At 42.2% G+C, this 16846-nt stretch overlaps 3 protein-coding genes across 6 annotated transcripts in view; all 3 read left to right on the top strand.

Moving 5' to 3' along the window:
• LOC6578849 (putative sodium-coupled neutral amino acid transporter 11) overlaps window positions 1-6385 on the top strand; it is a 46387-nt gene extending 40002 nt beyond the window's left edge. For all 4 annotated transcript variants that reach the window (XM_044011134.1, XM_044011133.1, XM_015163346.3 and 1 more), the window contains 6 exons: window positions 85-337; window positions 2903-2973; window positions 3184-3345; window positions 3505-3617; window positions 4038-4229; window positions 4337-6385. In XM_044011134.1, coding sequence (XP_043867069.1) covers window positions 85-337; window positions 2903-2973; window positions 3184-3345; window positions 3505-3617; window positions 4038-4229; window positions 4337-4588 — 1043 coding nt within the window. In that variant the 3' untranslated portion in view covers window positions 4589-6385. The remainder of the gene's footprint in view (window positions 1-84; window positions 338-2902; window positions 2974-3183; window positions 3346-3504; window positions 3618-4037; window positions 4230-4336) is intronic.
• Window positions 6386-7664: 1279 nt separating this feature from the next.
• LOC6578848 (phenoloxidase 2) lies at window positions 7665-10168 on the top strand. Its single transcript, XM_002004714.3, has 4 exons — window positions 7665-8742; window positions 8803-8898; window positions 8966-9727; window positions 9795-10168. The coding sequence occupies exons 1-4, from the start codon at window positions 7759-7761 to the stop codon at window positions 10005-10007; spliced, it is 2055 nt and encodes a 684-aa protein (XP_002004750.1). The 5' UTR covers window positions 7665-7758; the 3' UTR covers window positions 10008-10168.
• Window positions 10169-10353: 185 nt separating this feature from the next.
• On the top strand, window positions 10354-13832 carry LOC6578847 (angiotensin-converting enzyme). Its single transcript, XM_002004713.4, has 6 exons — window positions 10354-10462; window positions 11568-12833; window positions 13014-13231; window positions 13308-13430; window positions 13500-13678; window positions 13740-13832. Exons 1-6 carry the CDS (start codon window positions 10412-10414, stop codon window positions 13748-13750), a joined length of 1848 nt encoding a protein of 615 aa, XP_002004749.1. The 5' UTR covers window positions 10354-10411; the 3' UTR covers window positions 13751-13832.
• The last annotated feature ends 3014 nt before the right edge of the window (window positions 13833-16846 follow it).

Genomic DNA, 16846 nt, shown 5'->3' with positions numbered 1-16846 from the left:
CATATTGTAATGTATGGCTGTATGCCAACAGCCAAACCCACACACACACAGCCAGGTAACTAACAAAGTTTTGTTATTTTACAGCCATGATATCTTACAATGTTGTCGTGGGCGATACCTTATCAAAAGTTTTGGTACGTTTCTTTCCATCCTGGGGCGATTCGATGGGCGCGGTGCGTTTGGGCGTCGTCTTTTTTGTCACCGTCGGCGTTGTGGTGCCACTGTGCCTCTATAAGAACGTCTCCCGTTTAGCGCGCGCCAGTTTTATTAGCCTGGCGTGTGTCGTCTTCATATTGTTTGCCGTCATCATAAAACTTATGTCGGGCGATTATAAAGTGTGAGTATATGTTTGAGAATAAGTTATTTATGGGTTGGCAAGTTTTATTACAAGCGCGGCTATAGGATTTACCGTTGGCTTGCCAAATATTTAATTCGAATGTCTGACAGTTGGGGCTAAGGGAAATTAAATTTCTGACAGTAAATGGCTATAAATCGAATTTGTTGTGGGGTGTCAAATGAAAGTTAAAGTTCATTTTGAAGGGCTACACGTCTGTTAGCTGTGGTATTTGAAACTCATTTTCAAATATCAGTATGTACGTGTGGGAATTGGCAAGGTTTTTGCACAGTTAACCGATATCTACTAAATATATTCGCGTAACTAATAAATTACCCTGCCGAAAAGTATGCAATAAATTAAATTGCACAGCGCAAGAGTTTGGAATGGTTCGTGTACGTGATAACTTTTGCAGCTTTAATGTGCCAGCCTGAAAGTATGCACTTAAATTTGCTGCAGATTGAGCTCATACAACATTTATTAAAATCAATAATAAATGCATTTAATTGGCTGAACTCAAATTGAGCAATATAAATATTAGATTTTATCTGTTTCCTAAATTTATTTATTGCCCAAAACAAAACTCATAAATATCAAATTTTATAGTTTATGGGTTATTTATGTATGCCAAATAAGTGTGGCAAATTTAATATGCCTTTTCATGCATATCATCTGGCTTTAATAAACGAAACAAGTCATGTTGAGATCATAATTAGTTTTTTTATGAAGGTCAAAATAATATACACAAATACAGAAGCTTTTTAATGCATCACTTTATTTTCAATTATGTTCTCATTTTATTTCTATTACTTTGGCTTTTATAACTGAATTTAGTTGATTTTAATTAAATTTTTTTTATGCATTTAATAACGTTAAACATCCACTTTTTCAGTTGTATGCTTACGGCAATACTAATTAGGCAATATTACAATAGAACAAAGCTGTCCAATGGATTCAATAATTTTTAAAATTCTTGGAGTTAGCTAAAATGTTAATTGCTTAAGAAGAATCGTTGCTCTTGGCATTTTCATTTAAATTTTCCCGTTAGCGTATGCAGTAAAATTTTAAATTACAAGATTTTTGTCTACTCTGTGCGCCAGGCATTTCACTCGAATTATCATTTAAAATTCCGCCCAGTTGGAAGTAAAAAAGAGGATTTTGAATATTTTTTTGATTATATGAATATAGTTTTTCTTTAATTTATTTCTTAACAAATATTAAAATTTTGGTTGAATAAAAATATATATTTTTTAAATAATCAAGGTTGTTTATTTTAGTTAATTTTCTAGATTTAAATAGACTAACTTTTGCATAACTTAAAGAGCTTACAGGAACTGATATGATAGAAGCAACGCAGAACTAAAGGATAATATATTAATTTACAGATCCTATGAGTAGACATTTTATGTATACAAAATGGGTATTAATATATCCCTCAAGATATTGAGATGGAAAAATATGACTAGAATCCAAGCACAAAACAATGAAATGCCTGCCGTGCCCTTTTTACCCCGAGTTATATATTTTTTGTTGTATAAATTGTGTTTATTTTTTGTGTTTCCCTTTTGTTTTCATTATTTCACGCAATTTATACAAATTATCAAAAATATGAGTGCCGACGCTGTCTAATAACGCGCACAGATTTATTTGCATTTTAATTACAATTTGTTGCTGCGCGACTGCCGCAACGAATTTATGGGCAAAGCTCTTGGCTAAAAACAACGGTACAGTGGTTGGCGCTTGTTTTTTTTTTTATTTTTCCATTTTTTTTTTTTTTCAGTTTGTTATTGGTTGAGGTTGAGTCCCGGTCGCTTTAGTACTAAGTGGCGCTTTAGTGCCTGCAAATCTGTGGTGGCTTAGCCGAGCTCGGCTTGGCTGGGTCCGGGCCGGCGGCATTGAGCGGCGCCCAGTGCCATAAAATGTAGTGAGCCACTTGTTTGGCTTTTATAGCTTTTCATTAGTTTGTCGAATGGCTGTTGCATGCCACAGCAGCAGCAGCAGCAGCAGCAGTGGAACTGTCTATCTCCGTCTGTGGCAGCAGCATTTCGAGTGTGTGCAACGCAGTGGCGATGGCGAGTCGTTAGCAGTTGCCACACTGTTGCTAACGGCGACTCGAGCTGCCAGCCAAACACTCGCCAGTTGCTTCAGCTGCCACTCTACCACATCCCCTCCTCATCATCCTCCTCCACCCACTGCTGTTGCGTATTTCATGGTCAACGGGTGCTCGAGCTTTGAGCGCTTGTAGCTGGGCATAAAATTTAAATAAATTTCCAATTTGTGTACATTTGTGCCACGCCTGCTGCTGCAGCCATTGTGTGCTGTTCGCGCTCTGCTTTTATCTTCTGCAAATTATGTTCTGTCCGTCGGCTCGATGGAGCATAAGCCGCACCTACGTCCTTGTTTCCAGTGTGAATCTTACATCACTCGGTGAATCTAAAAGAAAAGGGAAAAATGTTAATTTGGTGTTAAGTTTGCGTAATTTCTCAGCTAGCCAGGCTAAAAGGTATCCCTTTTTTATATTTATGCATATATATTTCATTTTTTGCCTTCGCCTGTTGCTGCGTTTAGCACGGATACGGCCGAGTCGTGGCGCTTCGCTAACACGGATCTAATACCCGCCACGGGCATAATGGTGTTTGGTGAGTAGCTACGCATTAAAATGCTGCGCATTATGCAGCAGCAGGCATAAACCGCGACTTGATTGCGGATAAGCCAGGCTAAGGACTCAAGACTGAAAAAAGAAGAAGAAACAATTAAATTACATTTGTCACGCTCAATGTCAGCTCTAACATACCTCTCTCTCTCTCTCTCTCTCTCTCTCTCTCTTTTCGCTCTCCCTCTCGGTTTAGCTTTCATGTGTCATCACAACACATTTCTCGTTTATCAATCGATGCGAGAGGCGACCATGGAACGCTGGGAGAAGGTCACCCACATCTCGATTGGATTTGCCTGGACTGTGGCAGCGCTCTTCGGCATCGCGGGCTATTCAACATTCCGCGCCCTCTCCCAGGGTAAACTAATTGACAATTACGCTCGCATTTAATGGCATTTTCTGGTCTCTTATTTTGCCTCCTTCTTCGTCCTCTTTTTAGAGCGCTGTTAAAGCGCCATTTTAATCTGTTGCCCTGCTGGCCATATAATCTATGCTCTGCTTCGTTTCTCTATTGCAGGCGATTTACTCGAGAACTATTGCTGGGATGATGACTTAATGAATTTCTCGCGTGTGCTCTTCTCCATATCCATACTGCTGACGTTTCCCATCGAGTGTTTCGTTTCACGAGAGGTAGGTGGCCTATTAGTTGTCTTTGGGAAGTTAGCAGTGATAGAAGCGACTGAGGAAATAGTTGGATAGTTTTTAAGGAGTGCTATAACTCGAGCATTGTTTAATGGTGTTAGGATTAGAAAAAGAATATGTTATTTGACATTTACAGAGTATTCGTTAGTCATGCAACATACTGAAAAATCATTGCCACTTGTTTCATACCCTTGAGATAGTTTCTGTAATGCTTAGCACTTTATTTGGACCATCTGCTGCTGGGTGGGTCATTCTGGCCAAGTTGTTTTGCCACATAGATTACATTTTGGATTTCGTGCCACACAGTTGCTGCAGCTGCTGTTGTTGTTGCTGTTGCTGTTGCTGTTATTGTTGCACATCTTTGATATACTGCATAGATTCACACAGATTGTTGTTGCAACATTGCAGATTGTGCGCGCTCTGGTGCATCGGTTCGTGCTGAAGGAGCCCATCAGTGAGTTCACCCAGGACAAGGATCCCAGCTTGGAGAAGGGCGCCGAAATTGATGAGTATTCGAAAGCGATTACCTTGGCCATTGTGTTCAGCGCATTCATAATATCGCCCATGACCGACTGCCTGGGCTCCGTTTTGGAATTGAATGTGAGTTTGATTCACACACACACACAAACACACTATACTCTAAATATCAACTGAGTTCTCATGAAATTTGTTTTCTCTTTTTCTATATATTCACTTATGCCACTTAGGGTCTTCTGGCAGCTATACCGCTGGCCTACATATTGCCTGGTCTGGCCTACATTCAAATGGAGCCGCATGCCCTCTTTAGCCGCGAGAAGCTGCCAGCCCTGGGCCTGGTCGTGTTTGGCGCCTTGGTCACCATACTGGGCGCTGCGGTGCTGCTGCCCGGCCTAATGGGCGGCGATTGTCGTTCAGATATCGTGATGGGCTACTGCCGGCAGGAGTACCAAAATACCACCTCCCAGGTGGCACCAAATTGAACAAGCCGACAGGAGCCGCAGCAGCAGCAGGTGGAGCAGCGGTCGCAGCCAAGCCAAAAAGTCATTAGTTAAGTCATAAGCATTGGCAATACATTTGCATTGATGTGGGTTATTTCCGGTTTTGTGGATTGCAGATTTCCTTTGATGTTCAAGTTCATTTTCTTCCGTTTTGCCTTTGGCTACGTTAGTTATGTAATATTTTTTTCTTTTTAGCTTAACCTTATATGACTCTTGCAGAGCTGAGTGTATAAATGGGATAGACAGTTGCTTGATGAGGATTTATTTATATATTTCAGAAGAATGTCTGTAAAGTCTGCTTTGCTCTGCTTTGTTCTTTTATGAAAAGTCTGGAGTGAAGTTCTAAAGATATTGAAAGCATATATTTAGGTATGAGCCAGATTTAATATTATTTTGCTCGAGATTCACTCTTTGAATTCTCTATTAATTTTCATTAATTTTGCCTAAATCGAATTTTATATACAAAAAATAAAATAGATTTTTTAATCTTTGATCTTTTATCCATCCATACTATAATCTACATAATTCTCTCTCTGCAAGAGTATTCCAACTTCGGCTCGCCGTAGTTCTATATAACGTTGCTTTACCTATATGTTTTCTAAAAATGATTTGCTTCCAACTGCACTTCAATGTTAGTTCTCAATAAGAATTATGTTATATATTTCGTATAGGGGCTAAACGAATACTTGTACCTGAGTCTCTGATCTTCGAAAGTATCTCAAGCTGTGTTGTAGTATCTGTGTAACTGTGTGTATGTGCGTGTGTGCGTGTGCTGTTCGAGGCAAGTGATACGAACGATTTGAAAACCTGAATCTCAGTACAAAACAGAAAGTTGTTATTACATATATACTATATATATTTCCCCATATATATGTATTACATAGCAAAGCTCTATTTACAACAAAATTGATTTACATTTTAACAAAATTTCAGCTTTTTGGTTTTTATGTTTTGGGAAATGAGAAGGACAAAAGAGCAGACAAACAAGTTAAGAAAATCAAACAAAAAAATTGTAGTGCAAGTTCCTTAGCAGTCGGTGTATAATGCATGCAAAATTTTTCGAATAGTTGTTATTGTAATTACATAAAAAATGAAAAAAAAAAGAAAAGAAAGTAGCACTAGCGTAGTCTGAAAATATTTGGGCACCAATATACACACACAACATACAAACAAAAGCGAAAACTTTAAGAACAAACAAAGAAATGGAATCCATATATATACTATATATATATATATATATGTATATGTATATCAAAAGCAACCACTATCAACTATTTGTAACTATCTATTTATGGCAAAAATCAAAGTTATCGAACCGAATCAAATCGTATTTAAACGTTTTATATATATGTATACAAATCGTAGAGAATTTGCTTCAGCTCCAAAAATGTGACTAAAGCTTGAACAACTTTTTTAACTACACTCAATGGACACAAATAAAACAGGCAACATACAACATATAACATGCCACATGCAGCATGCAACATTCAACACATTCGGCATTATATAAACTACATCATATGAAACTAGTTCAGCTTTATATTCCATCTACTTTGATATGAAACAACACTTTTTAGTTGTTTGAACAAATGGCACTGATTATATTTTGCATAAATTGTATTCTTATGTATTTTACACTTTGCTCTCTATTTTTGTAAGTATTTCCATTGAGTTTTTACAAGGCACGATATATATTATTAAATGATATATATATACATTATGTAAATACATATATATTTGTATGTAATTTTTGATATGATTAAAGAGATTTATACCGCATATTGAACACAATATATATATACTGACACAATGCTCACTCTTCTTAATGGTTCTGGGTACCAAGCGTTGATTCTCTATTCTGTTTCATCTATAAGAACCAAGAGAACAAAACCCAACTTACTTCTATCCTAAGAGCTTATACAACACAACCAACATATCATGCAACTCGAAACAAATGGCCAAACCAAAGGAGCACAGGACATTTTCAAGGGCTTTTCTAAGATACTTTTTACAAGAACTTACGCTTTTACATAACAACAACAACAACAAACTACAACTGCAAGAACAACATGAGACAACTGAAACAACACTTGTATATACACTATTATATAGAGCTGTCTATATCTATCTATATATATACATAATATTCACCTCTTTATATATCTTACACAGTTTCAAAGGTATAGATATGTATTATTATGAAGAAACAGGGGGAAGAAATCAGAAGAGAGGAAGAAAAAAAGGCATAGTAAGATTAAGAGAGAGAAGGGTTAGGAAAATGAGATCGGGAGAAGGTGTGCTTGTGTGAGAGATGAGACAGAGAGAGAGAGGTATATGTAAAAGGAGAGCAGTAAGCGGAGAACCAGAAAGAGTCTCCCTCTCTCTCTGTCTCTCTCATTTGATCTGTTGAAATTCTTGGCAATTCTAGGGAAACATTACTTTTATCTGACATGTATGTATAAGTATAAATAAATATATAATTTAAACAAGTTGTTGATCTTCAAGAAATATATATGTATATGTATACAGATATCATAAAAATTGTGCATGTAGTTCAATAATTATTTAGTATCGATGTATTTATGAAAGCGCCGAGCGTAGAATTTGTTGCAATATACTATATATACAGACATATATATATATATATACATACGAATATATATATATATAGAGAAAAAGAAATTATAGTGCAGATAATTTATATACATACAAAAATACAAAATGAATAATCAAATTTCACTCAAATTAGTATATACATATATATGTGTAAACGTAATTATAATAAAAGAATGAAAAACAAACAACATTAAGAAATGTATTTTAGAAATTTGAAATTAAAAGAAAACAAAAACAAACTGAAATTATAGAAATTTTGCGGTTTTCCATGCACAGCTGCAGCTCGTTGCCTTATCAGCTGCTATCAGTTCCTTTCATTTTGGACACCACAAACTATGCCGTTTCGCAGCGCCTTCTTTTGGGCAGCGTCTGTGGTTAGAGATAGCAGAGAGCGCGAGAGAGTGCAGAGCTATAAAAGGCGCAGCTGAACTCCCGGATAGTTACAGTTGCAAAGTGCGACAAGTGCTTAGTACATCAATTTCTTTTGGGACTCTCTCTCGACAAGCTCCAGCTCCAACTCTCTCTAATCCTGTGCAATGGCCGACACTCAGAATCTACTGCTGCTGTTCGAGCACCCCACCGAGCCCGTCTTCATGGACAAGGGCAAGAAGGTGACGGTGTTCGATGTGCCCGATAGCTATCTGACCGATCGCTACCGGCCGATCAGCAACGAGGTGCAGAGCCGTGTCGGCGAGAAGGTGGAGCAGCGTGTGCCCGTCCGAGAGATCTCGATCCCCGATCTGCGCATACCCATGTCCCTGGGCCGCGAGGAGCAGTTCTCACTGTTCATACCGAAGCACCGACGCATCGCTGGCCGCCTCATCGACATCTTTGTGAACATGCGCAGCGTCGACGATCTGCAGAGCGTGGCGGTCTACGCTCGCGATCGTGTCAATCCCGTGATGTTCAACTATGCACTCTCTGTCGCACTGCTGCATCGGCCCGACACCCAGGGACTGGATCTGCCCTCGTTCGCCCAGTCGTTCCCCGACCGCTTCGTCGACTCGCAGGTGTTCCGTGAGCTGCGCGAGGAGTCCTTTGTGGTGCAGCCCGGCTCTCGCATGCCCATCGTCATACCCCGGGACTATACGGCCTCCGATCTGGAGCCGGAGCATCGCCTGTGGTATTTCCGCGAGGATCTGGGCGTCAATCTTCACCACTGGCATTGGCATTTGGTCTACCCCTTCGAGGCCTCCGATCGCAGCATTGTGGCCAAGGATCGCCGCGGCGAGCTCTTCTACTACATGCACGAGCAGATAATGGCGCGCTACAACATGGAGCGCTTCAGCAACAATCTGGCCCGCACGCAGCCCTTCAACAACCTGCGCGAGCCCATTGCCGAGGGCTACTTCCCCAAGATGGACTCGCTCGTGTCCAGCCGCGCCTGGCCGCCACGTTTCGACAATACGCGTCTGGGTGATCTGAATCGCGAACAGGATCAAATCAATCTGGAGGTGGCCGATCTGGAGCGCTGGCGCGATCGCATCTACGAGGCCATTCATCAGGGCTTCGTCATGGATGTGAGTAGCAAATGAAGCCACAGATGGGGCAATTGCTTATAGCTACTTTGTATTTTTTAGGAGCGTGGACAGCGCGTAGAACTGGACGAGACCCGTGGCATTGATATCCTGGGCAACATACTGGAGTCCTCCATTCTGTCGCCCAATCGCACTTTGGTAAGCCTTATAGAGCACTCTATCATGTCTATGGCCTTACTATATTCGGTATACCCTGTAATTTCAGTATGGTGATCTGCACAACTTTGGCCACGTCTTCATCTCCTACTCCCACGACACGAACAACAAGCATCTGGAGTCCTTCGGCGTCATTGGCGACTCCTCCACGGCCATGCGCGATCCGGCCTTCTACAGGTGGCACGCCTACATCGATCGCATCTTCCAGGAGCACAAGACCCGCCTGCCCGCCTACACGGACACGCAGCTCAACTACTCGGGCATCTCCATCACTGGCGTCCAGGTGGCCTCCAATGGCGGCCAGCCCAATGTGCTGACCACCTTCTGGCAGCAGTCCGACATGGATTTGTCGCGCGGCTTCGACTTCACGCCACGCGGCAATGTCTTCGCTCGCTTCACCCACTTGACCCACACGCCCTTCACCTACACGATCAACGTGAACAATGACGGCGGTGCCCAGCGCTTCGGCTATGTGCGCATCTTCATGGCCCCCAAGAACGATGAGCGTGGCCAGCCCATGCTGTTGCGCGAGCAGCGCCTGATGATGGTGGAGCTGGACAAGTTTGTGGTCTCCCTGAACCCGGGCCCGAACACCATACGCCGCCGCTCAACAGAGTCCAGCGTGACGATCCCGTTCGAGCGCACCTTCCGCAATCTGGACGCCAATCGTCCCGCAGCCGGCTCACCCGAGGAGCTGGAGTTCAACTTCTGCGGCTGCGGCTGGCCCAACCACATGCTCATCGCCAAGGGCCTGCCCGAGGGTCTGCGCTGCGATCTGTTCGTCATGGTCTCCAACTATGAGAACGACAGGGTGAGTGTCTGGGTTAACTCCACCTTAGAGGACAACTAAACTGAAATCCCCGATTTTCCCTTTCCAGATCGATCAGCAGCTGGTGGGCCGCTGCAGCGATGCTGCCAGCTACTGCGGCGTGCGCGATCGCCTCTATCCCGATCGCCAGTCCATGGGCTATCCCTTCGATCGCCTGCCGCGCACTGGCGCCGATCGCCTGGTCAACTTCCTGACGCCCAACATGAGCATCGTGGACGTCAGCATTCGCCACGAGAATCGCGTGGTCACTCGACAGGCCTAAATTGAACCCACATCTAGCTGACGACGTTAACGCAACGACCTTGCCTCGCTGACACTGACGAATACATACATATATATAAGTTACATGTACTTCCAGTAATAGACTATATTGCATCTTGATTGAGCTCATAATAAACGCATCACGGCATTTAAAGAAAACAATACAATGGCTACTATATAGTCCATTCATTTAATACTAGAGACGGTGGCCTTAAGCGCGCATTGCGATTGCGCTTATCAGCTGCGGCGTGTACTATTGATAGATCCCAGCAGCTTCTTCCACACATCTCGAATCTCTATGGCGCTCTATGGCGCTTATAATCGGGCCGCTGTCGCCTCAGTGGCTCAGTTGCGAACGCACCGTCGAGTGGTGCAAAAGTTAAAGTGTTTCCTCAAACCAAATCGATGGCTCAGGCTCTGTCACTGCTGCTGCTGCTGCTGATAGCAGCCATTGGCGTAAGCATAATCAGCATAGAATACAATATATTCTAACCAAACGGCAATTTTTTGCAATTGCTGCGCAATTATCTGATTAGAATAGAAATGAAAAGCCGAACAGTTGATAGTTATAGTTGTGCACTCTGTTCAGAAAGTGAAAACAAAGTGAACTTAAACAAATTAGGAAAATGTTTAAGAGAGATGTTCAGACGGCTGATTAAGCATTGATGATTATCGATTGAAGAGACTCGAAATGTAAAATTATATAATATTTCACACCACTCCTTATCTAAGTGTATTGGTTTATATATTTATAGACTACTTACTCATTCTGTCATATAAGCCAAGCTTTTATACACCGAATAATTATCCCTTCCCTCGTCAGATATTGACACACTTAGTCATACATAATATTAAATCCATATATAGCGCTTATCAATTTCAGCTCAGGCTACATAGATTATACACGGGCAACAAACAATTCAGCCCAAATTCATTCTCTCTGGCGCTGATGAGCTTCTATAGGAAAATGTACATAAGATTTACCAAGCCAGATACTATATCTGGATATCTAGCTAATTTTATATATATTTCTGCATGCTTCTATCCATATCTGTTATGGGAATGGAAAATTTGATATACAAATACATTTTTGTATACTTCCATAAATAAATGGAACTACCCCAATATAATCCTTAAAAGTTTCGGTAAAGACCTTACAATATAGCAAGCCACTAGAGCTACAGATAACTGTTCCTATATCCATGATATGATCGTAAGTGTGATATCTCAGGAAACACTCATAGTAGTAGACAGTTCATTAATCTTAATACCCTTTCAATATTTAAATGTCGGGCATATAAACAGAGAGTTTGATGAAAATTTTCATTATTATTACTCTCACTCTCTCACTACTACTCTCACTTGACTACATATAATCATTCGCTCTAGCTAAAAATATGAAAATCTTAGGGATTCATAAGAGTTCATCATCAAAAACTGATTTACGCCTTCAAATACGGGTATACGCATTGTCTGCATGCTCTGCCTCTCTCTTCCCACTCTTTCTCACTCACTCTCTCTCTCTCTCTCTTTCTCTCTGTCTCTCTTTCACCGACCTTAGTGGACAACGGCTGCCGTCAGTTCCAGCTACGATCGGCAGGCCAAGACGTTCGTGGATCAGTCGAGCGAGCGCTACTTCAAGCTCTACCAACAAATCGCCTCGGAGACATACTCAGCCAACGATGAGGAGGATTTCGAGGCGCTCTTCTCCAAGCTGACCAACGTGAAGCGCATCGCCGACGAGCTGGTGGGCATCTCGCGTGAGGCGAGCAACTTTGACCTGGGCAAAGTGAACGATGCGGAGCTGAAGCTGGCGCTGCAGGAGCTGCGCACCGTGGGCGATCTGTTTGTGCTGGGCGAGGATTACTTCTCGTCGGTGCAAATGAATTTGGCTGCGTTGCAGAAAATGTCCACGGACAAGGACATTGAGCCGTATCTGGGCGGTGCCAAGATGCCCAACGAGGACGACAGTCCGCTGGCCTACTATCCGGACATCCAGAAGATTGTGCAGCGCAGCAACGATGTGGACGAGCTCAAGTACTACTGGGAGACGTGGCGCGATAAGAACCAAATCTGGGCCTCGGTCAACTTTTACACGATTGTGCAGTCGTACCAGAAGGCAGCCCAGATACTGGAGATACCGGTGCATCAGCTGTGGTATCGCTACGACAGCCAGGAGATGCTGCAGCAAATGGAGCAGGCCATGGCGGAGCTGAGGCCCGCCTATCAGCAGCTGCACGCGTTCGTGCGCCAGGAGCTGCACAAGAAATACGGCAGCGATGTGGTCAACGCCAATGGCCCCATTCCGGACCATCTGTTCCAGCAGGTGCTCGAGCAGGCCTGGGAGGAGGGCAGCATCATTGAGTCCTACTTCCCGCGCAAGAATCTGCCCCAATACGACGAGTTCGTCAAGCATCTGAGTGCCAAGGCGCTCGTCAACGAATCCGAGAGTTTCTACACTTCCCTCGGCTTTGCACCACTCAGCGCTGAGTTTCACAAGAATCAGCTCAAGGAGCCAAACGAGGACAGACCCGACGACGACTGCCGCCCCTCGCTCTTCGACCTGACCCCGCACGTCTACATGATGTACTGCGAAAAGGTTAGCTTCAGGAAGTTGATGCAGTATCATGCGCTTATGGGCCGTGTTTACTACGCCGAGCAGAAGAAGGCGCTGCCCTCGTACTACTTCAAGGCCTACAACCTGGAATATCCCGTGGGTGAGGCTGTGGTGCTCTCTGCCTCCTCGCCCACTCACCTGACCGGTCGTGGCCTGGCCAAGGGCGTGCAGTTCACGGAGCAAACGCTGATGAATCGTCTGTTTAGAATGGTGAGTCGTAGAGAAATCCTTGAATTTATTGTAGTTGAAGGCTTAAGAGGGAAAGAAGTTAAACCATATATAATTATATATAGAGATGTCTTAACCCTTCTCTGCATACTGAAGAGTTATTCCCTACTTGAATCTGCTGTAATACAGATTAGTTAATCCCCCTTATATCTCCTCCCCCAGGGCATTCATACGGTACTCAACATTCCGCTCTACTATGTGCATACGAAAGTGATGCATGATCTACTCAATGGCACCGTCGATATGGATACAGTGAACAAACACTACTGGCGACTGCTGGAGCAGCATGCGGGCATTGAGCCGCCCACGGATCGTCCAGAGGGCGCCATCGACTTCCCATACAAGTTCTACGTAAACATCGAGCAGAATTATCAAACCAAGTGAGTGCTTTAACTAACTACCAACTATTATCTAATATTCAACTTTCATCATAATCTTATATCTCCACTCCCCTAGGAAATTCATTTCGGAAATCCTAGGCTATCAGTTCTATCGTTCGCTCTGCCAACAGACCAACCATCGCGGACAACTGCACAATTGCGATTTTTATGGGAACTTCGCTGTGGGGAACAGTCTTAAGTGAGTTTACAAACTTTATATTTTTACTTTAAATTCATTCTAAATTATTATTGCTATTGTACATTTTAGAGCCATGATGTCCCTGGGCTCCACAAAGCCTTGGCGTGAGGTTGTTGGCAAAATATTGCCCAAAGGCACGGGCCTGAGCAGTCTGGCTCTATTGGAGTACTATCAGCCTATTGTGAACTGGATTGAAACGCACAACAAACAGACGAAAGCTAAGATTGGCTGGAATTCTACAGAGAAAAGTAAGTTGGGGCTTTTCAAATATATACAATTAATTATTAAAATTTAAATATTTACTTACAGAGGTCGTTTAGAGGCACTTTCGATGTTTGCATTAAAACTATTTATAAGCTTTTGCTTGAGCAACTCAATAAAAACTTGTTATATATATTCAAATAATACTTTCAAATAATAACGTGCTTTTGGTTGGTGCTGGGCAGCACTGCTAATGAATCACATGAACGAACTAGTTCTGTTTGCTGTTGTTATCTCGCTTGGTCTTGAGTAAATGTTAGGCGCGCTTGAGCTGCGTACGAGCTATGCGTTGGAGCGAGACAACTATATGGATGCGAGTGTGGCGCCAAATCATGAAATTCAAATTGCGAACAGGGTGAGTTTGTTGAGGAGAAACATAAATTAATTGAGGGGAAATACTATATAAATAGTCCAATATTAAATAAAAAAATGAAAAAATAAAAATGATTTAGAATACAAATAATAATTAAAATGGAATATATATTATCAACAGAAAAACATAAATAATAAAAAAAATTTTAAATATATAAAATATAAGTATAATAATATAAATATAACTACGAGCAATAAACATATTGTAAAATAATACTATTATATCTTGGGCTCAGTTGTATACATTTTATCATCTTTTTTTTTTTTCTCAGTGTAGCCTTGGCTAACACCAATTTCAAAGCTTGCCTAAGAACAATTAGCCAGCTGCCCAGGCGATTACCACAAAAGATTTGTCCACAAAAATAAGCGACGTTCGATTTGTCTATGATTTTGTTGCATTTGCCAAGCGGCTGTCAGTCAGCCGAATAATCTGTTCCGGCCATTTGCCATTTGGCAGCTGCACAGCTTTCAATGCACTTTGCTTGAACTGTCGAAGGGGCCAAGGCAGAGCAGGGCGGGGCTGTGCAACCTCTAAGCGCAACAGCCCTAAAGTGTCGCAATGTTTAGTCCCAGCTGTTGCAGCAGTTGAAGCTCAACGAAGCGCAGCTTTATGCGTGGCTTATTCTACGCTTGATTGCCACATCCACATCCGAATCCGAATTCGAATTCGAATCCGAGACGTCTGCATTAGTTTCCTCTCTTTCTCTCTAGCTGGCGGGGATTAGTGTCTGCCCAGTTGCTGCCTGGCATTATGTCAAAGCCGGACTTTAAACGAGACGCTTCACTTGCCACACACACACACACACACACACCCACACATACACATGACTTGCTGAAAGGTCAGCGATTCTGGTCTGGCTGATGGTCATTAGCCACGACGCAGCTGAAGAAACGCGCTCTGTCGCAACTGCAACAAGGTCGTCCATTTATTTGCCTGGCTGCAGCTCGTTCCGTCCGACCCAGCTGGGTCTTTCACTCTCAATTTCGATTTCCAATTGTTCGGGCCCCACCAGCTCGAGTGGGCGGCATTTGTTAAATAGCTTTTGGATAAACGATTGCATTGCGTGCCGCCCGCTGCTAATTGCGTCCGAATTGCACTCGATGCTTGGCCATGAAATGAAATTATTACCAGCTGCTGCTGCTGCTGTTGCTGTTGCTGCTGGTAACTTTGACATGGCACGGAGCCGGACGTGAACTTCCAAGCTGTAGCAAAAGTTGAAGTTGAGTGAAAGGCACCCACGCCGTACCCAGCTCCAGCTCCAGCTCCAGCGCCATCCACATTGTCGTCATCGCGATCTTTATTCGGCTTTGCTGAATGCCTCTTTATGCAAAATACTCAAAATGCCCCACAAACTAAAGAAAAGCAACAACAACAATAGCAACGAAATCACAGACAGAAAAAAAGGGAAAACAAGTTAAATGAAATTTACATGCGGCTGTCAGCCAATTTGGTTGAACTTTTTTAAATTGCCGCCTGCCCATCAACAAATGCATTAACATTAACCCAAAAATTCGTCTCAACTAGCGCCATCTCACTCGCCACAGTTGCAGCCATCTCGCTCGCGATGCGAATTTTTGTTTACACATTCAAGCGGCGCACTTGAAGCCAAATATTTTCTCACTGCTTTCGCACAAAAGGAAACCAAACGAAATGAAATGACGACGAAGAAGAAGACGACGACGACGACGACGGCGTTGGCGAGCTAAATAATAATCCACAATCTGACAAATGGGCGTAGGCATAAACAATTGCGAATGGGATTAGCATATATGCAGATATATCTCTAGCGTGTGAGATAGAGATGGAGAGAGAGAGAGGTAGAGAGAAAAAAAAACTAAGCAAATAATAAACAATGAACAAAGCTTTAGCTGCGTTTAGCCTACGTTAAATGAATTCATTTGCACGTTTTAATAAACTAAATGCATACATTTTTGAGATTTGTTTACTTTTTAATTAAAGATAGGAATTTCTGGAAACATCTATTTATTTTATGAAATATTAAAAACAATATATATATATATATATGTATTTTTAAGCTCTAGTCAAATATATTTCGATATTGTAGTAGTCTTATTCTTATAGATATTTCAACTTTTTAGATTATATTATAGACATCACAGATGTAGATTATATCATAGATATTCACAATTTTTGAGTTAAATATTTATTTATTTTTTTGCTGAATTTTCTTACTCTAGTATCAAAATGCTGTTACAAAATGCTTCATTAATTTTCCTAGCGCTTTGCGTGCCTCACCATCATATCTGACGCTTGAAAATATTCACATGAAACAATTTTGGCTTGAAAATGGCAGAGACAAGCACAGAAATTGAAGTGGGGCATCATTAAAATTACGCACCGGCCATGCAGATGCGTATTTATTAGGGCCCAACTGAAGACGCCTTGTTTGAACGGACGCCCGCTTCAAGCGTGGCGCTCAACGAAGAGAAAAAGAAGACAAAGACCAACTCAAAGCTGACCCCAAGCAATTAAGAAATTATGTGTATTATGACGCGGGCCGTGATGATGGCAACAAAAGCAATAACAGTCAGAAAAAAAAAGATATATACACATATAGGGGGAATGCGAAACAGACGCTCGACACTCATGAAATGGAGGATTATGTATACGCACCGCTGGATGGCGCACAGCTGCTGCCCCCAAATACACAAACAGATAATAGCTGCAGGCGCTTTTGTTGTTGTTGTTGTTAACCTTTCTTTATGATTATTATTAGCAGCAGCAGCAGCAGCAGCAGCAACAACAACAAGAAGCAACCACA

The sequence above is a fragment of the Drosophila mojavensis genome, unplaced genomic scaffold, assembly GCF_018153725.1.
Source record: "Drosophila mojavensis isolate 15081-1352.22 unplaced genomic scaffold, ASM1815372v1 contig_80, whole genome shotgun sequence".
NCBI lineage: Eukaryota > Metazoa > Arthropoda > Insecta > Diptera > Drosophilidae > Drosophila > Drosophila mojavensis.
Note: the sequence above shows the minus strand (reverse complement) of the source record. Positions and strands in the feature narration are given on the sequence as shown.